Here is a 25,240-nt window from a genome sequence, read left to right on the forward strand (position 1 = left end):
GGGAAGGGTTCTAATAGAAAAAAAAAAAGACGGAATGTCTACAGCAATTATACTTTTGATCATACATTGTTCCAAGTAACATAAATCAAATCAGCCGATATTGGACACACTTTATACGCATATCAAAAATATTGATAAAATGTGACGAAATCGGTTAATCTGCAACAATAAATAACGATTTAATTTATCCGGAATAGTTGTACTCACTAGGTACTATAAGAGCTTATTAAGAGCACACCAAAAATTTTAACTGTTTTACCATGTTTTTACGGTATATTAAAACAGCTAAAACCCTATTTTTTAGGAAAAATTACTAAAATTTTTTGCTCTCAAAAACTCCCTTGATAATTAATTCACAATATGAAAATATCCCGTCGCCCGATGGACTCGATTACAATACTTTCTTAGCTTAGGCTCGGGTCGTAAAACCGAAAAAAAAAAAATGTATTCATTATGGACTGAAAATTCCTGTTGGAGTTGCGGCCAGTGAAAATATCAGAGAAATACAAAAAATTATATAATTGAAAAACTTTAGAATTTCCTCCATTGTCCGATTTTTATGATTTTTAAAAAACTTCACAAAATTTTTGGGAATTTTGCATTAATTATTATCAAGATAGTTTTTGAGAGCAAAAAGTGAAATCATCATTGAAATTTCTAGTAATTTTTGCTAAAAAAAATTGGGTTTTTAACTTTTTTAAATATGAGCCAACAGAGCAAAATCGCTAACATTTTTGATGTATGCTCAACAGGCGCTTATAATAGTGTAGGTACTTTAGTGTCAACAATATACGTATAATACAAAAATAAAAGTTTCAATTAAAAAAAATGGAACTATTATTCATTTGGCATTTTAATTTAATATCAATTTAAGACAAATAAAATTACCTACAGTTATACATCTAACAATCTACGACCTAAAAACAGTATATTGTCTTGCACTAGTTTTTAGCATTAAAAAAATCGATAACTGAGATGATAAAAATCTCCTTGTAATAGCTCTGCGAAATAACTATACTAACGTAGTTCCAAAGTATAGTTCTTATAGCAATATGTATGCAAAAAATCAAAATTTTCACCTAAACTGCGAGTATTGACTTTACCATTGACTAGTTTAAATTTTTATCCGTATTTGTTCATGTACAATAAAAACTTATTGCTGCTGTTAATAAATAACATGCTGAAAAATACAACATAATGGAAACGATCATTGCATATTAATACTGCATTTGAAGACTATGTACGGCCATAACATTCCCAAAAGACATAACAAAAATGCAACCGTCAAAAAACATTCCTCTTCCCCAATTTCACTAATTGACTAAGTTTAGGTTGGCATTAGGCAAGATTGTAGGACAGTGTTCATGTTTAATTATTTTACAAACAACAGGTTCTACAACGAACCAAAAATCAAAGAATCAAACAAATTGGTAGAAAAATTAAAATGACCAACTTTGAATTATACGACGATTATTACTTAAAAATTGCTACAATAATCTCAGAAGAAATGTATTTTTATCCACGTTTAATTCCCAACAAGGCTTCTGCAACTCCTAAGTAGTAAACCATTTGAGCAATACCAAATAGGGGTGCTATCACGATCATCCTGCAGGCTCCTCCTTTAAAGAACGCTAGTGGACCCTCGTATTTCATAATTTTGCTAGAATACACAGCGATCAAATTTAAGCCCTACTAAGTATTCACAAATTATTAGTACATTGTAGCGTCCATTATACCAGAATAAGCTCTCTCTCCCTCTGCCTTTGTTAACGCTTGTAGTCTGGTCTTTACAACGTCGCAAGGATTTACCGCTAAAGCTGCGAAAGATCCCGCAGCACATCCTGAGAGGAATGAACACCAAAACACAGCCTCGCCTAAAATACGGGTCATTTAACATTTCACGTATAGATAATGGTGGATTCATACCAGAACCGTCCTTTTTTCGTGGTCCTAGGTCATTAAGCGTAGCGAATAAGGGAAAATATACCACAGAAAACGAGACGTCCCTTACCATGGTCGCCCCTATACCCTTATATAACCCAATTATGCCGTGTTTTTTAAGCAAGTCTATAGCTATTTTAGTCGCTGTCATTTTAGGAATTACTTTTCCAGCTAAAATGGGAGAATTTTTCATAATACGACACTATTTTGTTAAATACCGTATTTTTGTATGTTAATAAAATTTTACAACCTAAAAGCAACTAAGCTCGTAATTCTATAGGTTAGAAATTGCAGTTGTCACACCGTGAACAGAGGCGGATTTGTTCCTCTCTGTAACGAATATAATTGAGGTCTGTAAGAGTGATGGAATATTAACTTATCTCGGCATTTAGTCAAGGTCTAAAGGACCTTAATCGGCTTTAAAATTTTATTAGTATACAAAGATAGAGTGCGAAGAATATATTACTGCTTTTGGCTTGTGCTGCTACACGTCCAGCATCCTGCATTTGAATCTTTAGGAGTTCCATGGGTGTTGTTATGATAATTTGGCAGAAGCCTGCTAGACCTCCGGCAGCCATTTGTCTTATCATTGGAAGAGTTCTAGTCACAAGAAAATGACGTTAAGATTTTATAGACACATGTAGTAGTCAAGTCGGGCCCAATTAATTTTATTTTATTTTGACAATTACCGCGTATTAAAGAATTGGTCGACGGTTATTTCCACAGAGCTTCCCTCGCTCCTGAACTACAGTACAATAAACCCAGTTTTTTCGAAAAATTATAAGATTTGATTTTGAGAATTTTTTTTTGACAAGTCAAAGTGTAATGTTAATGTAAAGGTAAAGAAGTGTGCAATACATTTGTCAGGTGAGTTTTACCATTACAAAATTTTGTGATGACGTCATCAATTTTTTGGGTAGAGACAAACCAATAAATTTTGATTAACGATTTACCATGATTATGATAACTTGCAAGATTTTAGAGCATTCGGCCTCTCAGTTCCAAAGTTAAATTGGAAATATTATTCAATTTTGATTTTTTTCTTAAAAATTGAATGTCTAGGGTGAAAATTCAACACTGATTCATACATCACAAGTGCAGGAGTATGTACCTTATTTTATAAAATTAAAAAACAATTATTACTAAGTAAATTTTGGAGATAACGTCATCCCTTTGGTGGCGGGGATGATTAGCCAAATTTTGGTTGGCGTGTTAGTATCTATATGATATTCTCAATACACATACAAAATTTGACAACAATCGGTCCACTAGTTTCGGAGATTATGTGTCTAATGAAAATTTGATACAGGCGACAGACAAATGGAAACGGGAGACCACCTTTTTGTAATCTAGAGGTTATGAAACGTCGACAAAACATGAAAGTGACAAGTCGCCCGATGGACTCTATTACTATACTTCCTTAGTTTACACTCAGGAAGTAATAAAAACAAAGTTTTTGCAATGAAGCTTTTGAACACGATTTAATTTATTTTCACAGCAATAAATATTAACACTTAAATTTCTCAGTTTTATGTAATTAAAACCTTTACATCAAAATCATTTGTTGAACATTAAAAGATGGCTAACCTGACGTGAGCAATCAATACATTTTTTTTTGTTTGTGCTTCTTGGGATTCATCAAATTTTTAGAAAGAAGGAACAAATGAATATTAATTAATAATTAGCGATTTGACATGTTTACGATAACCTTACAAAATTTTAGAGAAAGCGGCTTTGAATTTTCTAAATTAATTTTAAATATTTGTAGCACAATTTTGATTTTTTCCAAAAACCTATATGCGTTAGATTAACACTGCACAACATCCAACCGAAACAAGAGACCTACTTTTGCATATTTTAGGAACAATGAACGTCGAAAGACATATTGCCCTAGTTTACACCCGGAAGAAAAAAATCAGTATATTTTTTTAGGAAAAAAATAAGGTAAATTATAAAAAAACTATGGAAAAATTTCCCTAAACGTTCAAATAGTTATAATGAAAGCATTAGGTACATTTATATGCTTGAAAAATTAACAATAAGCTGTTAAAGTAATAAAATTATTCTTGTTGTGCTACTACTTTAACACTATTTAAATCTAACGGTAATTATACTTCTCTCACTTTACAATTTGCGAAGAATTGCATAATTTCAAGATTTATATTTTTATGTATGTTAAATTAACATTCATAAATAATTTTTATTGTGTGTGAAAGATATTTATTAAATAATTACCGGTTAATGATTAAATAAAATTTTTATGTTGGTAATTCTGAATTATACGCTTGCATGCAAGTACGTCAGTTCACAGTTGTCGATTTTAATATGAGCACGCCTAATAAACGTGTTGATCGCTTGAGACGACGGTAGCTGTCGTAAATGTCATTTTGACAATCAGGTATGCCATTATAAAATTTTAAATAGCTTACTACTTAGTAAGTGTGTTTTATTATAATGGTTTTAACTAAAACTGTTATATGAGATGAATATCGTGTAATCAACAAATAGTATTTGAGTTGGCAATAGAAATAACCAGTTCTGAGAAATTTTTCGTGCGCTACTATTGCCAAACCTGGTTCGAATGGTTGGTAATAATCAATAATAAATTTTAATTTACATTAAATTTCACTGTCAACCCTGTCAATTTTGACAAAACTAAGTAAGGTAGCGTGACAGTTGCATATAAAATTTGTTAATACCAACTGAAACAATAATTGTTGATCATCCCGTATAAACTAAAAATATTCTTTAACAATTTGTCTTTTTGGAAAAATGTGATAAAATAACCAAGTGAGAACCTTATAATAACGGACAAAGTTTGAAAATTAAAACTATAAAAATCAGTTTAATTTTAGAAAAGTGTACGAAAGGGAGGGAAAACCCGCCAGGCAACAAAATAGTGGGCAGTATATTTATAGCGATTTAGTTCTGATTTTATGTTCGAATTTACTGCAGCGGTTGCACACCATTTTCAGGTTCATTTAAAACGGCTTGATCCAGTTGGCACATTCTAATTAGTTTTTGACCAACAGTGTATATTAATTTATTTTTGCAATTTTTACAAAAACGTATTTAAAATTGATTCCATAAAATTATTTTTAACTGTTTACAATAAACCCAAACTAGCAAGACTCACCTTTTTAAGAGTTACCTACGTGAGTAATTATTACGGAAATAAAACCGCTGAATTTTAAAAGGGCTTTTTTCAAATTTTACAAAACAATTTAGATTCCAAAATATTTTATTTGTAGATTTCGGTATATAGTACCTACCTTCATCAGACAAATGAATTTTATGTATCAGTACTCCACAAATAATACTTTAGAACCTAAATTGTGTTTAAAGCAACAATGTAGGCCATCTTTGCGTCCACTTCCAGATAAGATAAAATTAGACTTCGATAAAATTTTAGCTCATACAAAAAATATGCTTGTTTCTAGGCTTCCTGTTTCTTTCCCGCCAAAATAAAATATTATCTTAGATAGAAAGTTACGTAATTCAATCACGCACAAACAAAATGTGCCACTTTAAAACGTTGGGTCAAGTTTATCCTTTACCACTCAAGGATTCTTTCTTTCTCTCACTTCATTAGATTGGCATGCTGATCTACTTAATGATATTCAATGATAAAATTGTTGGGCCGGACTCTATGTCAACAACTGTCGCCTTCGGAATAAAACTGTAATACATTTTACCCTTCTCTGGTTTGTAGATGATGTCGGAAGAAGTCATTAGCGGCCAACTTTATAGCTTTTTCCGGTGTTATTAGTAAGATATTAACAGCCGATCCTCGGTACATGCCGAAGTATCCTTCCGCTTTGTATGTTTTCTTGAAGCAGTCGAACCTAATACAAAAACATGAATAAGTGATCGGTTTAATTCAGTTGCTTTATTTGCTAACATTGATGTATACATCCGTTCTCCATTAGGCCCGATCTGTTGATTTTGTAGTCTGGTTTTAACGAGATCGAGTGGAAATACACAGGATACTCCAATAATGCCGGCGATACCTCCATTGATTATTTTGGGTAAGAGTCTGAAACAATATTGACTCGATACATTCACAGTCACTTGTAAATTTACAGCGTGCTAATATTGTTTGTTTAAACGATACATTATTTACCATGCAATTTATCCCTTTAAACATGCATAAACACAGGAAGCTCTTTTATTGGCTGAATGGAAAATAACTTACGAAAATTCGGTCTGTTTATCGCCCATTGATAGTTTCCACTACAAAGGTGACCCTAAAAACAACCACAACACTTAAGTCGAACCACACAGGATTAGTCACGAAGTTACTACTGTATAGTTGCTAGGATCACTCGAACTCGGGTTTACAACGAGAAATGTGCATTACTGTAGTGACACACTGTCTAAAGTCGGTTTATGTTATCGATCTCGAGAAATATGAGACAAGAGTGATATACATTGCACAATTGATACGTTATTGGTCTAAGTGATCAATGATCATCTTGTAATGTGACCTTCATTACTGAGAGTGGTTTTTGTTTTACTTGTGGGAGAGATAAATTGTGTTTGTGAATGCCGCGCTGTGAAAAAGATTTATAAATTACATTGTTAAATAGTTAAGAACAAGTAATAAAATAATAAAACACACGATAAGAACTTGTGCAGTTATTTATTCAGATGGGATATACAAAAATTTTAAGTGGCCATAGCTTGGTAGGTAATCCACGAGCCGTATGAAGAAAATTTTAAGCTTGAGTACCTACAGTAACAATAGACGTCGACGTAAAATTTTCAATTCCGAATTAATTTCTATTATATAAACGAATTCCTTATCAGTATTTTATCTATTAATGGAAACAATCATTTATTTGTTATTTCGGATTGTGTAAAAATATTTTTTAATAGTAACGAAGTTGTGGGAATTCTAGGTTTTGATTAATTTTCATTTTGACCTATCGATATATCAGATATGTCCGATATTGTTTTACAGGAAACAACTCCCATATCATGCCTAATTGATGTATGCGAAAAGCCATGATAAGTTGAAGTGTATACAAAAATAACGACAAAAATTATACTTATCATTTTTTATAATTACGCCTTGATTAAAAAAAATTAAAAAATGTAAAAAAGAAATTACTTGATTGTTTGGTAGGTAAGCAACTTTTTGGGTGAAACTATCAAAGTTTATTTCTTTCTGGCGTCTATTTTGTGTTTTAAAATAATTGTTCTACACTTTGTTGTGCTTGTTTAAATAATTACTGCATTTTTAAGGTCTTTTAAGACAGCTAAGGAACTTTAATTTTAAAATGCAGACCGTTATTTTGGTCAAATTTTGTTCCACTTTGAATGCATTTAGTGATTCATGAACCAATAATGAATAAAATATCCTTCTAGGAAATGGTAAACACCGCTTACGAGTGTTTTATCGTATCGCTGAACGTGTGTGTAATGTATGTTTATACTTCTAGTTGTTGAAAAAGTTATCCAACAAGTGTCTGTTGACATTGGCATGTATTTCGTAAACTTGTTAACTAAAAAAAAAATCAACAAATTGCCGGAAATTGTATTTTGTTTTCAACATGAAAGAGTAGTAATCTAAGTGTATATTTTCATATGCTACTGAATTTCTTTTTAAATTCAAAGTCAAAGTCACCGTTTATCTACGATCAGTTTTATTTGTTTAATAGAAAAAAAAACTGTTGTTTTTAAGTTATACGAAGCAGCAGCGCGACGCTGTTTATTTATAATCTGCTCAGTGCATGTGAATTATTTTTTTAACACACGGCATACTTTGAATTCTAGAATTTTCCATTCTATGTGCTTATAACTGTTTATTTTCGATTATTTAACACTAAAAAAGAATTCACGTAATAACAACGTCTTAATTGTGATAGCCTCATTTAGAAAGTGTTAAAAACATTACCTACTATTATTTTATCAATGTCAATCCTATTACCGCAATTATTTATTTAGTCTCGATTATATGTATTAAATTTATTTGTAATTATTTCAATTATGTTACCTAATTTAATTAGGATTTACAATATCAAATTATTGTAGTCAAAAAGAACATGCAATTGTGACAGAAAAAACAAGTAAAATAAGAAAAATATTCGAAAATGAAGGCATACAGTAAAAAAATAATCATTAGTATTTGATTTTAGTGGTAAGACAGTGGCAGAGGGGCTTGAAACGGTCGTCACACTACTTTATATCAAAAACTACATCTCTTTCTACTTTATTGCAGGTTCAGTAGGTCGTTCAAAGACTCAAAATATTGTTAAACATTCGAAAATTCGCGGTTACGGTGAATCCAAGACTTACAAATCCACGGATACACAGTTTTCCACATTTAAGGGACAAGTTTAGCTTCCCTCCGTTCCATAATTTTTCAACTTCTGCAAAAACCCGAAGATTTACTATGTTCACGACGAATCTAAAACACATGAATATAAAAAAGATTTTCTACGTTTGAAAAATATTCATTACAATGCATCCGCGCGTGGAAAACTGCAGCTACACAAAAACAAATTTTCGTAAAAATTGGCGTTGAGATGTTGAACTAGACGTAATTCCAAAATAAAAATATACACAAAAATTGATTGCAATTTTTTTTACTAATGCTTCACGGCATTACCAAACATATGCTATATGCTAAATAGAAAGCTTTTATACAACGTTGAGATATGTTCTCATTCATGAGGAGGACTGCATGTAAATGTCCTTATCTCAATGTCGACTTACCATATGATAAACACGTGGACACTACCACATATAGTAGATCAAATAGGTATGAGAAAGAAATAACAGATTTCCGGAGTATTTGGAGGATTATATAAAATTTTAACGACTGTGTTTCTACTGGTTTTAAACAGGAAACAAACAATCATTACCTGCTACAATCACGTTTTATGAGTGATTATGTATTTTTAGTTGGCATGAACATACCACACACACAGCAATAAGTATAAACCTATTTTAAAAATTTATTGAGTTACATAATTAAATTTAATTTTACTGCAACATTCAACGTTCGTTTTTATGAAAATTGTACATACTTATTTTTATTTTTTTGCATGCTATCCAAATGGTTACAAGGTCAATTAAATTCTTTTTAACAGGGTTAACAAGTTATATAAACGCAATAACAAATCGAAGAAACTTTTCTGAAACTACTTCATATGCGGCAAATGAACTACCAGACAGAAATATTGATTATGCCTCATTTTTTATCCAAAAAAAGCTAACCTTATTGATTCTTCCACCGGCGGTGTGTTTTCAATCACGTTGTGTGATTATTTTATTAATTATGCAGTGATAACAGGCTCACACTCAGTAGTATTCTTCTACTATAACTAGTTTGTAGCACTACGGTTAATTTTGATTATGACACTTATCACTATTAGCGGACTTTACATGAAGTATCTCGGGTATTATTTTTGGACAGTGTCAAAAACTGTACTACAAACAGCTGTTTTTGACAACAACGTTACTGCGTACAGGAATTCTGAGGAAACCCGCCACCGTTGGTAATGAGAAATTAAAGCGTAGATCGGTAGATGGCGCCGTGGTTTGTAGAGTGACCAACTTTACTTTATTAACACAACATCGACTAATAAATAAACAAATTTAAAAGTGTGATTATTATGATGCAAATTACCGCCATTACATTACATGGCTCGGTAATTACGTGTATTTTACGCCTTTTACAGCCATCGTGATAACATTTATTTTGTTTTGTAAGTAAGGTAGACTAGTAAAGAATACATACCCAAGACAACCCGTACCAGACGTTATTTTCAGTTAGTATCTACTCCACAAATATTTGGTGTGGCATCCTTGAGAACCACACCCTATTATTTTTTAGAGAAAATTTGAAATTCTTATGTAAATTTTATTCAAAGTTATCAATATACTCTTCGAAAATGTTAATTTTGATATACGACACTACTTACAATAGAACGGTGTGTGGTAGGACATTTGTTAACCCTTGGCCTCCCAAAAGTCCAAATGTGGTCCAGTTATTATATACATATTTTTGGGACTCACGTCAAGAAATAATACTTAAAGAAATGGTAGACAGCATTTTGTGCTGTTGTTACTTTTATTAAATAAATTTTTGTTGTAAACGTTAAAAGTGATTCTGTTTTAAAAATTGAAGTTTGCAGTGTTTATTTGATAAATCAACACATCTACGAATTCTTTATAAGTGTATTCTGGGTTGCGTTTCCAATTCCGTCGGTCTCATTATTGGTCATGAATCACCTTGTATTTTCAGCCGTTTTTGAACGCCAGGTTTTGAAAATAATAATTTTTCCGTGTTAATTTAAAAGTTTAAACCAAGAACTTGATATGAATTAAATGTAATAAACTAAATATGACAATGGGAAAATAAATGTTTGTTTTAAAATTACGCTCAAATCTTTTGTCGTGGACATTGTTAAAATCTTGTTATTATGAATTGATTAACCATATTCTATCAATGCCCTATTTCGAAAAAGTGATATTAAAAAACATTTATTTATATTAACCACTAATAGATTAAGATTACGTTTTCAGTATCTTTTTGAAATAGAAGACGATCTTCGATAGGATTCTAGGTCGTATGTTCTTACACATTTATTATAATCACCAGCAAATAACAGATTAGATATAAAATTGCCAAATTTAACAGACTGTACACGTTTCATCCTAAAACTACTTAATTAGTTGATCAGCAATGTTTAAGATCTGTTTTCTCAAATACCTTAAATAATGCGGTGTCTGAATTTGAAATTTAAATTTCGCGCCTAATGAAAAAACGCGTAAACGTATGTTAAAAATTGTTACGTCTAATTTATTTTGTAATTATACAAAAAATGTCCATTGTTTAAACGAAATGAATGGCATTCGACACTGTTTGCCTCCCCCCCCCCCAAGAGCGTAAATAAGAGCAGTTAATTAATGTTTTTCTACCGCCCACGTTTTTTGGTGTTCTAATAGAGCTATTTACGCACGCAAATGACGTCAGAGCAGTTCGTTAATAGCGGAAAGGCGTTCTTTAATAGATCTGGTGTAATTTAGATCGGTAAGATTGGTAGCCATGACGAGAAATGTCAGGTGAATGTCAGTGGCAAATGTAAACTTAAAATTTCCCATATTTCCGGACGCGTAACTTCTTCACAAGACATTTTAACCAATTTTAAATTACAAAAACTCGAATTGATTCGAATTACAGTTGTTGTTGTGAAAATTCGAACCTCAAATATTTCTTGGTTAGTGTCAGACCGACCCATCACCAACTACGACAAAAGTCCCCAGATTAAAAAAAATGCAAATTTCAATTAAATTTTGGGAAAAAACGTGTGCGGTAGAAAAAATATGTAGTATAAATAACTCGTTCATAAGGCCATTGAGGCACTCATCCTTTATATAACTCGCGGCTTCGCCGCTCGTTCTATAAACTTGGATTCGTGCCTCAATATTTGCCTTATGAAACTCGTTCTTTAATATACTATTTTCTAATCTGAAATGTGTAAAACTGTGACTAGTCCATAAACACGTGTAATTTTTGTTTTTATTGCTTATAAATCATATTAAGATAGTTAACTGCTCATGATTCTAGTACAATTTAACTGCAATAATGAAAAATGTTCCTGTAAAACATGTGGCGAAAATTCGTTTATATCGTTATATATAAACTTATTTCAAATTAACCATGCCTCTAAAATTTTGAATGTCTTTACGTACCTAAGTTATTACGTTATCCACACTTCATAAACTTCGCACCCCATTCACGTTGATCCAAAATGAGGACTTTGAAAATTTTCATCAGTCCAACTAATAGGATTGTGGATCAGTGGCATATCGGGTTTAATTTGTGTTTTTTCAAGCTGAATTTGGAGATTGTATTGTTTAGACGATGTAAATAGCTGACCTGCTATTTTCTCGACTATCGTAATTTAAATTTACCGCCATACATAGTAGTAACTTGTGTATTACATCCACGCACTTTAATTTATGTTTCTCTTTTTCCTTTGTGTATTTATATTTGTGATATTCGTAATTTGTAAAGTTTGACTTCATTTTTGAAAGCTAGGGAGGGTTTTTTCAGCTGGGAAATTATATATAAGTTCCTCAGTAACTTACAGTTTTTCTCCCTCAGTAGTGGAAGATTAAAATTTGCATTTTGATTTAACGGCACTTTTTCAACCTCGAAGTTGATTACTTTGCGTTTTGAACACATTCCGCCAAACAAAAAAAGGCCAAATTTTAAATTTTTCGCGGGTTTTAAAAACCTGTTCATATGTCGAATTTTGGCGGGGTTATCACAATACATCTTCACAATATCGAAAATTTTAATAAATGGTTCCCGATTTCAAAAGCTACGCTATGTTCTGCTCGGACTAAATTATAAACAAAATTATCGTTCTAGAAATAACAGCGTAGCGATAAGATTATTAAAATTTTCGCTGTCGCCTATATAACGTGTTTGCGTTATTCTTCGTAGAGTTGCAAAAATGATTTACAAAATTGCAAATATTGATACCTTGTAATAACCGAGACTTTGATACAATTGTAGACTAAATGAGTCATGAAATTGGCGAACAATGTTGACTTACCTTTACTTCCATGAAAATAGCAATTTTTATACTTGTTTTTAAATTCGAAATGAACTACGAAATAAACTGCCTTAATTATAAAGTTTAATAGTTTGTGAGAGCAGGATATTAAAGCCGGATGACTTTGGAATAAATAATTACTTGGCAATTAAAGACATGACAGCTATCTGCCCTATGTTGCCATGCCAGTAATTTAGGACATGCAGGCCCTGTGCGACAAATTTTGTTGAATCAATAGCGGGGTTTTTAACAATAGTGAAAGACATACGTAGGGAATTTGGATTAACGTTTATTTTTCACAAAATTATAAACTTCTTAACAAAAAGTTTATTAGTTTTGATATCTACACAGACGAAAATATATACATTACTAATAAAAGAGTCACTGCTTATATTCTTAGCTATTATTTGGTTGCATGCACTCTAACGATGATACATCGTTAGTTACCTGTAAAATATTGTAAGGATTAAATGAAGCGTGTTACAACAATGTTACCTTTTTTGATGAATCAAAAGCGTATATTATACCATCTCCAGGTTCGTTGGGAAATTCTCTAGGTTTGATATATTTTTTAACAAATGGAGCTAGTAGACGTGGATCGACATCACGAGGATCAGGAGAATCCAGTAATAAATTTATCGAGAAACCAACAAGTACTGATATTAAAACTCCAAGTAAAGGATGCCATAAATAAGACATTTGGAAAAATTCTTCTCTACAATATAATTTTTTTCGAAAAAATATTTTAGTTTTTAAAACTTACCCCAAAGTTAACACACCAGAGGTATTTGTCTGGTCTGTGAAAATCTGTTGTGGAACAAAGTGGTAACGGCATTCTGTAGTAGCCAGGGACTTCGTGGGACTTGTGAAATTATTGCCTGCCAACGTATTGAAAATTAACCAAGCCATGAAACATAAAGAAGATATTCCTCCGATGAAAACACCCTAATAATTTTATCTTTGAAAGTTTATACAAGTAAACGTAAAATGGAAAATGGTATACTTTTGTATTTATCCATGGAAACATTATGCCCATTATGAATAATCCTAGTGATGGACCTCCAGTTACGGAGAAAATAATGCTGTTTATCTGCAATGATACATACTGTGTTATTTAGCTATCAAAATCATGTATTATTTTCCATGGCCTCTCAAATCGTCTTAATTATGCGTGTGTGCAATATTCTGCCCTCGTACTGCCGCGCTAGCGACCGATTATATCTATTTAATCGGTAAATATAGAGTCGTTCAGACAGATCGACAAACAACTGGGTTCTCCTTTTTGGTTATAATCAGGCCCTGAGTGTATTACAAATAAACACTACTCTCTTAAAAACAGACAATAGATGTTGACCTACAGTGTACTCGTACCATCCAAAAATCGGTCTTACAGTCAAATCTAATCCGTTTTATTGTTTCAAAATAATGACATATTTAATTTGTGAGTAATATGAATACACCCCATATATTTTGTAATTAAATAAAAGAAAATAACTGTTGCTGCTTACCTTTAAAACCGTGTCCACATTGTTTACAGTGTAAGCTAAACATGCACATATTATGCCTAACACTATTGATGTAAATTTTGTTAATAATATAGACCATTGTTTTTCTCTAAACTGTGTTGTCGAAAAAATGGTATATATATCTTCAACCACAACAGCGGTTACACTGTTAAGGACAGTAGCCCAAGAACTACAAAGAAGTTAAGGTTTTATTTAAACACAGGTTTGTGAAAAAAAGTTGCAGGGCTAACTAACGACAACATAATTAAATTGATGGAACATGGAACGGATTTTATCTAATGGTTTATGTGCTATTCCTTCCTTACCTTAATGTTCCGCTCCATATTCCTGCTATAAATAATCCTGACATCCCGGAATATTCGCTCAAAACTTTCATTACAAATAGAGCCAAAACTTGATTCTTTTCGGCGGCAAGCTAAAAGCAATTTAGGACATGAAACGTTTAAAACTTATAAAACTTAATTACCTTGGTTGTTAATGGGTCGCACTGATGAAACATTGCATAAATTATAATTCCGCAGTAAGTACACAGCATAGTAATTAAACATAGAGTGAACACAAAAAGCCAAGAAGTCCTAAAATATTATAGTTGTTCGAAGTAGTACCTTTCGGAGTAAGTCAAACTTACTTTATTGCGTCCTTTAGTGAAGGGAGTGCTAAATATTTTTGCATTACGTTCTGATTTATTGCTGACACAAAGAGATAGTACATACATCCTCCAAATACTGAAGTCCACAGGGTGTTAGTTTCTGATAAGTTAAGGTTTAAACTGGGCTTCATTTTTATTCTGTCGTACCTAAATATTATTCTATAACTTACTTTGGACCTTCAATACGTCCACTTTGTAAATTTCGATCTACAATAACGTCTATATGTCCGATATCTAGGGTTCCTTTGACCGTTATTAAAAGCAAAGATGCGAATATGATGACCATATGAAATACGTCTGTCCAAATCACGGCTTTTAAACCACCCTGCAGTACATATGGTATAAAAATAACACTAACATTAAAGTATGTTTGATCCGTGGAACATTCTTTTTGTAAGATAATATAGGTATATCCCGTTTTTTTATTATTATACGGTAATGATTTTGTCTAGTATTTTTCCCTAGTACTTACCAGTGAGGTATAAAAGATACAAATTGTGCATAGTACTGGCGTTACAAAATTAATATTTAGTTCTGTAACTGCAAAAAATAGAAAAAATTAAATGGTTTTTCTTACAGGTCTACAAAACAAGTCTGTTGAAACAAATTAAAGTAATCTGTGATTAAAATAAAATAATTTCAAGATTGATCAGTATGGCATTTAATTGTAGGCTTTAAGGACATACTGTATATAAAATAATAGTGATTGAACACCTTGTCAAAGTTTTACAGACTTATTTTGAAATTGTTATTATGTTACAAGGGTCGTACCACTGACAAATGTTGTAGAAGCAATACAAATCGTGAGAGGTAGCCAACTTAACTAAAAAAACAAATCATACTGCTCTTTTCAAAATTAATTTTTTAATGTTTACCATGTAGATTATGTACAGAACAGCTCCAAACAGTCTTAGTTTCTTGTCAAAACGTTTTTCTAAATACTAAAAAGAAAACAATCGAAAAATAGATATCATTTTAATCGTTGAAATTTAAGAATTTATACCTCATAAACAGAAGTTAAATTTAAACGGTACAATACTGGAAGAAAAATATGATTCATTACTAACGTCATAGCAATGAATCCTATTATCAAGTAGACATGTTGTATTCCGTACAAATAGGTATCAGTGGGAATTTTTATCATTAAGAAGCCACTGATAAAACTAAAAATAAATTATATTAATGTTGTACAACATATAACTCTTGGCAAATGAAAGACGTTTTCTGGGCTTGGGCCGTGTTCAATTTGAAAACGGTTTCGACGTTTCGCTACTTCGTAAGGGCCCTCTTCAGGAAATGAAAGACAAGAAGAACGAAAGAAGCGATTTTTTACCCTCTGTGTCGATCGTCTCTTCGATTTTGACACGCTCAAAACCCGGAAAACATCATTACGTTAAGTATGAATTGTCCAATTTGTGTACTTTTCAGTGGAATAAACTTACCTTGCGCATATGGATAGACCGACGGGGATAATTTTCAGTTTTTTCTTACCCAAAAAATATTCTTTGGCAGTGACTGGAGTGTAGAAAAAACTGACGTATATTCCAATTACCATAGAGCATAATAACGTAAGGGCGCAGATCATGTAATCAGGCCATCTGAGAGTCTGAAATGCTGCTCTAACGTTTTCCATTCCGGGTACTACGAAAATTCTTTTTCCCATGTGATAGCTGTCACCTATCACATCGGATTCCGCCATCAAGTAATTAACTTTAACTTTATTTATCGGAAAGGCAAATTGCTGAATGAGAGATGAAATATGTATGCAATATCACTACACGGTGCACTATCAAAAATTTTAAGCACATTTTTCCACTTGCATTTTAATATGTTTCGGAAGTACTTCATAGTATGATACTGATGTGATCATGTACAGAACATAACGAATTAAACTAGGGCCTATTAAACCTTCATTCGCTGACTACCTATTAGCGTACTCGTAGTATGAAAGGGGCAATAAAGCAAATTAGTAAGCCGCCGTCGTTTAAACTTGTGGAGGAATTATTTATCTACTACGTGACCTTTCGTTTTCTTATAATCAGGTAGGTACCTACAGTTTTTCACTACATTAAATTGTATGTTGCTATCGAACAAAACTTGACAATTATATGAAATATAGGTGATAACTGATGACGTAATGGCGACAAAATGTTCTTGATGATTTAAAAAACTATCTATTGTCGTGCAATTATTTTAATCTTTGTTGTGCAAGAAGTGTCTCATTTACTTATTAACGACCACCTACCGAATGTTAAATATGATTTAACAAACGTTTCATTTTATATCTTGCTTAAAATCTAGCACTTCAAGTGGTATTGATCAAGGGAAAAATATAACAAAGAACTTTACTATAGTTACTACTGTGTTGCAAAAAAGTTTCGAAAAGAGCTGTGTACTGACACAATTTACTTTTAAAGTCGTAAAAAAGGTAACTATCTCAAATGGGATCTCATCGTGGTCGAAAGTGTTACGTAACAACTTAATCACTTATTCAAGGCTTTTGGCATTAACGATTACCAACAATACCAACGGAGGTTGAACTTGAGTTTACAATAATTGTATAATTTGTTGCATATGTAGTCACACTTCATATCAGCATTTAGCAAATGTTTCGTCGATTGTATTTGATTCTAACCCCCATAATTTATCAGTATGTCAGTAGTTTTATCTATTTTTTCCTTAGTGGTAAATATTTTTTTTTAAGAGAAATCTTGTAACATGGTTATTTTGACGTATGTTAACTTCGTGTTTAAGATGCTTCACAAATGTTCCATTATTATCTTTTTTGATCTGTTTATAGCTTAAGCCCAATAGATACTGCATCAGATTTCCATGAAAGTTTTGCGTTTTCACTTCTTCGATTTCAAACCATTTACACACAAAAATGTAGTATTTAAGTGAATATTCTGATCATGGCTGATTGCTGTTACCTTAAACTTATTGCATATTTGGTAAGTTCGTAAACAAAATATATTTTCCTTACAGATACAGTTATACGTTATTAAAATCTATCCACATATAATAAGTACAAGGTAATGTGACACTGATTTTTTTCATGTTAAATATACAAAAAAAAAATCATCGATAATTTCTGCTCTTTGTTCATGTGAAACATTGGTTTAGAGCCACTTATCTGTTTATTTCCATATTTGTCCAGTGTGTTCACACCGTGTCTAATGATATGTTAAATAGCGTGCAAAAATGATTTCAAAATTGGTTTTGTAATATATTTGGAACTAACACTGACGTACTTTAGATCGTTAAAATTCAGTGAAATCTTTGATGCAAGCTTTGTTTTTATTTTTATAGTATTTTTAACTTTAACAGAAATGAATATTCTAAATATACAATTATAGCTATTAACATACCTAGGAACCTAGGATGTAAAGAGTGCCATAACCGCCGCAGCCGTCCGTTTCAAATCCGAGCGTTAGCGAGACTTTTTTATCGGTTTCTGACCATTTTAATCCAATAATCCAAAAAATAATTAGAGGCGTAAAAAATAAACAAATTTGGTTGATCAGTTACGCATTAAACAGTTTAAATAAAACCGGTAAACGTACAAAACGCACAACATTTTATGACTATACTAAGACTAAGAATAATGTATATTTTTATTTTGCAGAGATATTTACACATACAATTAACTCTGTGAATTTATGTTGTGAAAGTGTTTAGTAAAATCAAAATTCTGGAAATGTTTTTGTTTTTAGGGTGAACGAGGAAGCTTAATTTAATACACTGCAAATGTGACACTATATTTTTTAATGTATCTTTACACCATTAAATTACGATTACGATGATATAAAAACTTAGGTGCTTATTACATATTCACTAATAATGCTTTTCAGAATTAAAAACTGCTTTCGATAGACAGCAAAGAAATACGTATTATTAATATTATTATTAAGACCCACCACTGACCCGGAAATGACCGGCATTCAGGCAAGACTTCTATCATTACGGGTACTAAGACCAAGTAATGATATGCATTGATTAGATTAACAGAACAACTTTCGAGATTCTAGAATTACAGCATACAAATTAGTCTGCTATTATTCTCTAATCTCACCCCATCCCCAAAAGTCTAGCCTAACTACCGACCATTTATCCGCGCATCACATAAAAGTGACCTACACTACTCTGACCTACTGGTGCTAATCTAATCTGACTGACATGATCAGACTGTTCAAGAAACTTACGAACAATATGACATGTTCCTAACAAAACAGCTTTTTGAATTTTGACAATTATTGAATCATTCAAATGCAAAGACTTTAAATTCTCAACTAAGCTATTTGGAACTACACCTACATTAGAGATAACTAGGGGTAGAATTGAAATTTTTTTAAGATTCAACATGGATTTCATTTCTATCGATAATTGTAGATATTTTGAAATCTTGGTGTCGTATGTTTGAATAATGTTGTTTGTGTTAGGAATAGCAATGTCAATGAGAATGGCTTCGTTTGTGTGTTTTTTGATAAGTATGATGTCTGGTCTGTTAGCTGTAATGTTTAAGTCTGTAAGTATTGTACGATCCCAGTATAATTTGTATTTGTTATTTTCAAGGAACGGAGATGGAATGTAAGTGTAATAGGGTGTCGTATCTTCGATTAAATTCATAAGTGTTGCTAATTCTTTGTGAATGATTTTGGCTGCGTTGTCGTGTCTAGCTTTGTAATCAGTTTGTGCTAGGATGCTGCAAGAAGAGATTATGTGCTGGATCGTTTCAGGTTTTGCTTTGCAGAGGCGACAGCAGTCGTTTTTTATGTTCGGATCTTTGATGATGTATTTTCTATAATTCTTGGTATTGATTACTTGGTCTTGAATAGCAAACACAAATCCTTCTGTTTCGGCATACAAACTTGATTTTTTTAACCAAATCAATGACATCTTCTTATTGACATGATTTTCTTCTAAGTCTTTGTAGAATTTTCCATGTAGTTGTTTTTGTTTTAGCACACTTATTATTTTATCTATTGTGTGGGGGGTGTGGATTTCTTCGGTGTTCGACAGATTTAAGGGTGTGTGGTTCAAATCTGCTCTTGTGATGGTGCGAAACATTTCATTTCTTTCCGCTCGTTTCAAGAAATACTTCTTCAAATCTGAGATTTGTCTCTGATATAAGTTTTCTAAGTTCTGGAAACCCCTTCCTCCATTCTGTCTTGGTAATGAGAATCTTTCAATCGACGATTTTGGGTGATGCCTTCTATACTGTGTGAAGATTTTCCTTGTTGCGATGTTTAAATTTTCAAGATCAGTTATTATTAATATTATTATTATTAATATTATTATTATTATTGTATTAGTCTATTGATATGTAGGTATATGGCAGCTAAAATATATCTATTTTCATATTTAGAAAATTTATAATATTTACAGTTAAAACAACCTTAATACAATACATATTAGTGCATTATATTATTATTAGTCATTTTATCCGCACATTTTGTTTTTGCGTCTGAGGCGAAGTACTGTGGCGTTAGTTTATCGTTTAATTAAATAAATCTCTCCTCTGTTTTTTTCCTCAATAAACCTACCCGTGGCCCGCTTGTCTGTTTTATAGTTAGTCACCCTGACCGGCCCCTGGGTGCTGAAGAATTTTGTCTCCCTGTTCATCCTATCTCCTGATAAACATGAGTTCATGTGCAAATCAATGCAGTGTTGATAACAAAAACGCCCCAACGATTCCATGCGATGTGTGCCAAGAGCTTCTCCATTTCAAATGCGCTGGGCTGCCTGACAATGATGTCAAATTTACTCGTAATAAATCGAAATCCATTAAAGTTGTATGCAACTCGTGCAGCAATAACATAGCTCAGTTCAAAGACATTAAGACGCTGATTTCTAATATTCGCAGTGATTTTAACACTGCTATTGATAACCTTAAAGCTAGCTTTGAAGTTCAAATTAATAATTTAAAATCGTCATTAACTCCTAAACAAGAAATAGCTCCAGTAGTGTTTGAAGATGTCGTTAGTGAAGTGATGGAACGACAAATCAGAAAACAAAATCTTGTCTTGTTTAACGTACCTGAACAACCGATTAATCTGTCTCGTGATGAAGCTCTGATACGTGACCGTGACTCTGTCAATAACATTCTCTTACATATTAATTCAGCTTACGACGTTAGCAGTGGATCAATTCAACGTATGGGAAAATATTTAGCAGGTAAAAATAGGCCTGTTAAAGTCCTTCTTAAGAATGAACAAGAGGTACAAAATATTATTCGTTTCGCTAAGCAACTAAAAAATTCGACTCAATATAAACATATCTTTGTTGCCTTTGACCGCACTCCAAGGCAGATTGAATACTACAAGCTATTGAAAGATGAAATGGATCTTCGTACTACAAACGGCGAAACTGGTTTGAAAATTAGATATGTTAAAGGCGTTCCACAAATATTAAACTAGTACAGACACCCATTTATTGCCGCAGTTCTTCACTTATACTCTACCAAAATGTTCGTGGTTTAAGGTCAAAAATCTCAGATTTCTGTAATACTGTTCATGAAAATGATTTAATCGCATTAAGCGAAACTTGGCTTATTTCTGATATTAATAACTCAGAGCTGTTCTCTTGTAATTACACTGTTTTTCGAAAGGACAGGAATGTACTCACTAGAGGTGGTGGTGTACTTTTAGCCGCCAAGAGTTCGTTTAAGTGTAACGAAATAGATGTCACTGATATAAATATTGCTTTTCCCTCTATAGATTTATTATGTGTGAAAATTAGCGATAATTGTAACAATAAATTATTTGTATTTGTGCTATACATTCCGCCTGCTACTTCTCTCCCTTCTTTTGAACTCTTCTTTGATGCACTCAATCGGCTAGCACCACTGCGTTGCAATAATCAAGTTATCTTTCTTGGTGATTTCAATGTTCCTGAATTCATAACTAGGAGTAATAGTGGATTTAGTACTACTTTGAATATATTTCAGAATTTCAACAACCTACAGCAATTTAATACTGTTGTAAATAGATATGGAAGGCTCTTGGACTTGATATATTCTAATCTTGAATGTTCTGTCGAAAATGCTATCTGTCCGTTGGTCGACGAAGATTTCCATCACCCAGCGCTTGAGCTGAATCTAAATTTCCAGTCTGGCAAACCTCCCAGCTCTTTCCGTATGAATAATAGTGTTTCGAACTACAATTTCAAGAAAGCAAACTTTCCTCTTCTCTATGAACTAATTACAAACGCTGATTGGTCCTTTTTGGAAAATATTAACAATGTCAATTTAGCATGTAAAAAATTTTATGATAAATTGTACAGTCTTTTTGATTTATCTGTTCCGAAATCTATTTATCGTGATCGCCGGTACTACCCACCTTGGTTCTCATCCGAAATTATAAGCAACTTACGCCTTAAGTGGTCTACATACAAACAGCATAAAAAACTCAGAAGTGACCAGTCCTATCACCTATTTAATACTCAGGGTGCAAAATGCAAGAAACTTATTAAAGAGGCACACAATCACTACCTTTCATCTATAGAAAATTCAATCATCAATGATCCGAGCAAATTTTGGGCTTACATCCAAAACAAAAAAGGTTCTACGCGTATCCCAGGAGTCATGTGTTATAACAACGAAGAAATCTCAAATCCTGCAGACATTGTTAACGCCTTTGGCAATTACTTTCATAGTGTTTTTATACATTCTACTCCCATCGACCCAGCTTCCCTATCACTTCAACAATGCGTCTTCAATAATACCGTTTCAGTCAATGAGATCTCCGTCGATGATGTTCGAAAACACTTGCAGCGATCCAAAAATTCGCAAACTACAGGTGTTGATGGTGTTCCCAGTTTTCTCCTACGTGATTGTGCTTCTGTTCTTGCTGCTCCCTTAGCTAAAATTTTCAATCGGATGTTGCAGTATTCAACTTTTCCAGATATATGGAAAAAAGCCTTTATATGTCCTGTACTTAAAAAAGGCAAAACCAATGACGTTACAAACTACAGACCGATCTCTTTGCTGTGCAATTTTGCGAAATCTTTCGAGTCAATTATTTACGAAACTATCTACAATTCAGTCAAACCTTTTATCTCTTCATATCAGCATGGCTTTATGGCTAACCGTTCAACGGTCTCGAATCTTGCTGTTTTCTCCCAGTATTTGTCGGATTCCCTGGATGATAAATGTCAGGTCGATGTAATATACACTGATTTCCAAAAAGCTTTTGACAGGATTGATCATTACGTTTTACTGGAAAAGCTCAGCCGTTTCGGTTTCTCTGAACCACTATTAAAATTGATTCAATCCTATTTATTTGATAGAGAATTCAGAGTTAGATATCGTAATTTTACATCTGTTGCATTTGTACCCACTTCGGGCGTGCCACAGGGTTCCAATCTGGGTCCATTGCTTTTTCTATTGTTTATCAACGATCTTGCTGAATCTGTATCTTGTAAAAAGTCATTGTTCGCCGACGATTTCAAACTCTTTTCAATCATCAATTCAGTCAGTGATTGTTTTCTTCTCCAACAAAATTTAAACTCGGTGACCCGCTGGTGCGACAGCAATCGTCTCCAACTCAATATTTCCAAATGTAGAGTAGTCTCTTACTCAAGAAAACAAGACATTATCACCTACTCGTACAATGTAAATGGTATTCTAATGGAGCGTTCACAAACATTCAAAGACCTAGGTGTAGTTTTTGACAGCAAACTTGCTTTCATTGACCACATTAATACAACCGTTAACAGTGCTTCTAAAATATATGGTTTTATCTATAGAAACTGTCGTCGCTTTTCCAATGTTGAAACTATCAGATTATTGTTTTGTTCGCTTGTAAGGTCGAGATTGGAATATGCTTCCTTAATCTGGTATCCTATTTACGATGTACACTGTCTTAGTTTAGAATCGGTTCAGAGACGTTTCCTCAAATTTATGGTATATCTAGAAGATGGTATTTACCCTCCGAGAGGTTGTGAGCAATCCCTATTACTGTCGCGTTATAATTTACTATCATTAGAAACTCGTCGTAATATAATTGCTGTTAGATTTGTATATAATCTTTTTCATAACAAAATCGATTGTGCTGAGCTTCTCAGCCAATTCAACTTACTAGTACCCCGCGTAAACTCCAGACAACAGATGTTATTTTACGCTAACTTTAGCAGAACCAATATGTCTATGCGATCGCCTATTATAATTATGTCCAATTTATTTAATAAAATTTCATATGAACCTTGATTCACTTCGACATATTGTTTCATGTGTTATAAACTTAGAATAACTTTTTTTCTCCTCCTGCATCTGCCTATCTTATTGTTCAGATGTATATTTATGTCGCAATGAAGCATGTTTATTTCTGTACTATTAATAGTTGTACAATTTATATTTTGTTAGTTTAGTACTGTTACTACTTATTTAGTTGATGTTTATTTGATCCTGTAAATGGGTGTCATACCTGTTGGAATCAATAAAGTTATTATTATTATTATTATTATTATTATCTCACTGAATTTAAAAATTCTGCAGAGGTTTATCTGGGACACTTGTATATTCACCAGTATGTACAAGGGATTAGTATTTTGGGTTGTGGAAAAAAAAATTCAGAAGTAATTAAGTAACAATAGTTTTATTTACAAATATACACAACAAGTTAAATTTACACAAGATATATACATCTATAATATACTTTCAACTATATCCCTCGACATCCGCAACGTTTTGTTCTTCCTCCAAAACTTCCGTCGCAGTTTTGCCAAGAAGTCCTTCATCCTCAGGAATTTCCGCAAGCACTTGAAAAGTACATGTCCAGTCACGATGTCACAGCAGGCCGTCTTTTCAACCCCTTTGACTCGGTACACCTTCCGTAAATTTTGGAGCTCTCGGTGGTTTTCCATGAATCTTTGGTATTCTCTGCAACACGCGCAATTCGGGCCACACCGCGCCGAAATCCTGACTATGCACCGGCAGGGGATGGGCGTGGAGGTCCTTGGGAGGTCCATGGCAAAGGGCTATTTGAAAAGAAGGAACAATTTTGATTATAATACAAACACAAATAAATTATATAAGTATACTTACAGTTTTATGGTGATGAAAGAGTCTGGTATGTTAGCCTTCTGACGTCAACATTAAAACTAAAGATCGTGGGTTTGTTTCGTCCTTATATACATAGCACCCCTACCCTATTCACCCCACCTCGTCACTCTTTTTTCTTCCCACCTTATTCCGGGGCGGCGGGATGCCACAGCTTCCACAGTTTGGGTAAGTTCTGGAACTCGAAATAAATAATAGTTTCTCTTTTGATAATTTTTGAAAATTCTAAGAAAAGGTAAAAAATTTCGTTGATTTGAAAAATTTTACTTTCGATAAAGTTGTATACAAATTCTCAAAAAATTTTGGGATTTGGGTCTCGACGCTTTCGGTTTGGAAGGTTTTAATAAGTTGTGCCGGGACACGTTTTTACGGGTTTTTAATTGGGAGAGCTTAATTTATGGGATGGTGTTGAGGGATTTTCAGTTTGAAGGATTCATTAAGTTTTTCTGGTGGTTGTAATCGTGGAGGAAAAGTCTGTGGACAGCTGAAT

General features: G+C 32.8%; 2 protein-coding genes across 5 annotated transcripts; both read right to left on the minus strand.

Annotated features, from left to right (window-relative positions):
• Positions 1-32: 32 nt before the first annotated feature.
• On the minus strand, positions 33-9,402 carry LOC135122817 (mitochondrial glutamate carrier 1-like). Of its 3 annotated transcripts, XM_064047261.1 has the most exons (9): positions 9,166-9,402; positions 8,242-8,353; positions 6,137-6,188; positions 5,843-5,977; positions 5,637-5,786; positions 2,408-2,541; positions 1,927-2,112; positions 1,718-1,874; positions 33-1,660 (listed from the first exon to the last, which is right to left on the minus strand). In XM_064047261.1, the coding sequence occupies exons 3-9, from the start codon at positions 6,160-6,162 to the stop codon at positions 1,516-1,518; spliced, it is 933 nt and encodes a 310-aa protein (XP_063903331.1). In that variant the 5' UTR covers positions 6,163-6,188; positions 8,242-8,353; positions 9,166-9,402; the 3' UTR covers positions 33-1,515. The 3 variants fall into 3 exon arrangements, with proteins under 3 accessions (XP_063903331.1, XP_063903329.1, XP_063903330.1); XM_064047259.1 differs by lacking the exon at positions 8,242-8,353; XM_064047260.1 differs by lacking the exons at positions 8,242-8,353; positions 9,166-9,402 and adding an exon at positions 6,244-6,738.
• Positions 9,403-12,830: 3,428 nt separating this feature from the next.
• On the minus strand, positions 12,831-17,055 carry LOC135122816 (sodium-coupled monocarboxylate transporter 1-like). Of its 2 annotated transcripts, XM_064047256.1 has the most exons (14): positions 16,136-17,052; positions 15,697-15,856; positions 15,569-15,634; positions 15,465-15,516; positions 15,166-15,233; positions 14,864-15,018; positions 14,673-14,813; positions 14,511-14,619; positions 14,350-14,459; positions 14,027-14,213; positions 13,522-13,608; positions 13,282-13,463; positions 13,014-13,233; positions 12,831-12,965 (listed from the first exon to the last, which is right to left on the minus strand). In XM_064047256.1, the coding sequence occupies exons 1-14, from the start codon at positions 16,390-16,392 to the stop codon at positions 12,915-12,917; spliced, it is 1,845 nt and encodes a 614-aa protein (XP_063903326.1). In that variant the 5' UTR covers positions 16,393-17,052; the 3' UTR covers positions 12,831-12,914. The 2 variants fall into 2 exon arrangements, with proteins under 2 accessions (XP_063903326.1, XP_063903328.1); XM_064047258.1 differs by lacking the exons at positions 12,831-12,965; positions 13,014-13,233 and having other exon boundaries at positions 13,288-13,476; positions 16,136-17,055.
• Between the last annotated feature and the right edge of the window lie 8,185 nt (positions 17,056-25,240).

This window comes from Zophobas morio, unplaced genomic scaffold (genome assembly GCF_036711695.1).
Source record: "Zophobas morio isolate AGI-343-1 ecotype UQ-CSIRO unplaced genomic scaffold, CSIRO_AGI_Zmor_V1 ptg000005l, whole genome shotgun sequence".
Classification (NCBI taxonomy): Eukaryota; Metazoa; Arthropoda; class Insecta; order Coleoptera; family Tenebrionidae; genus Zophobas; species Zophobas morio.

What these genes read in the sequence shown, in the direction of transcription:
- LOC135122816 (XM_064047256.1), bottom strand. Translation starts at nt 16,392, where the DNA reads ATGGCGGAATCCGATGTGATAGGTGACAGCTATCACATGGGAAAAAGA. An exon ending in ATATGGAGCGGAACATTAAG is followed by an intron (nt 14,214 to 14,349) that starts GTAAGGAAGGAA and finishes ACTTCTTTGTAG; the next exon opens with TTCTTGGGCTACTGTCCTTA. An exon ending in CTTTTGATTCATCAAAAAAG is followed by an intron (nt 12,966 to 13,013) that starts GTAACATTGTTG and finishes AATATTTTACAG; the next exon opens with GTAACTAACGATGTATCATC.
- LOC135122817 (XM_064047259.1), bottom strand. Translation starts at nt 6,162, where the DNA reads ATGGGCGATAAACAGACCGAATTTTC. An exon ending in AGCAGCACAAGCCAAAAGCA is followed by an intron (nt 2,113 to 2,407) that starts GTAATATATTCT and finishes CTCCCATTTTAG; the next exon opens with CTGGAAAAGTAATTCCTAAA. An exon ending in GGTATAATGGACGCTACAAT is followed by an intron (nt 1,661 to 1,717) that starts GTACTAATAATT and finishes TGTGTATTCTAG; the next exon opens with CAAAATTATGAAATACGAGG.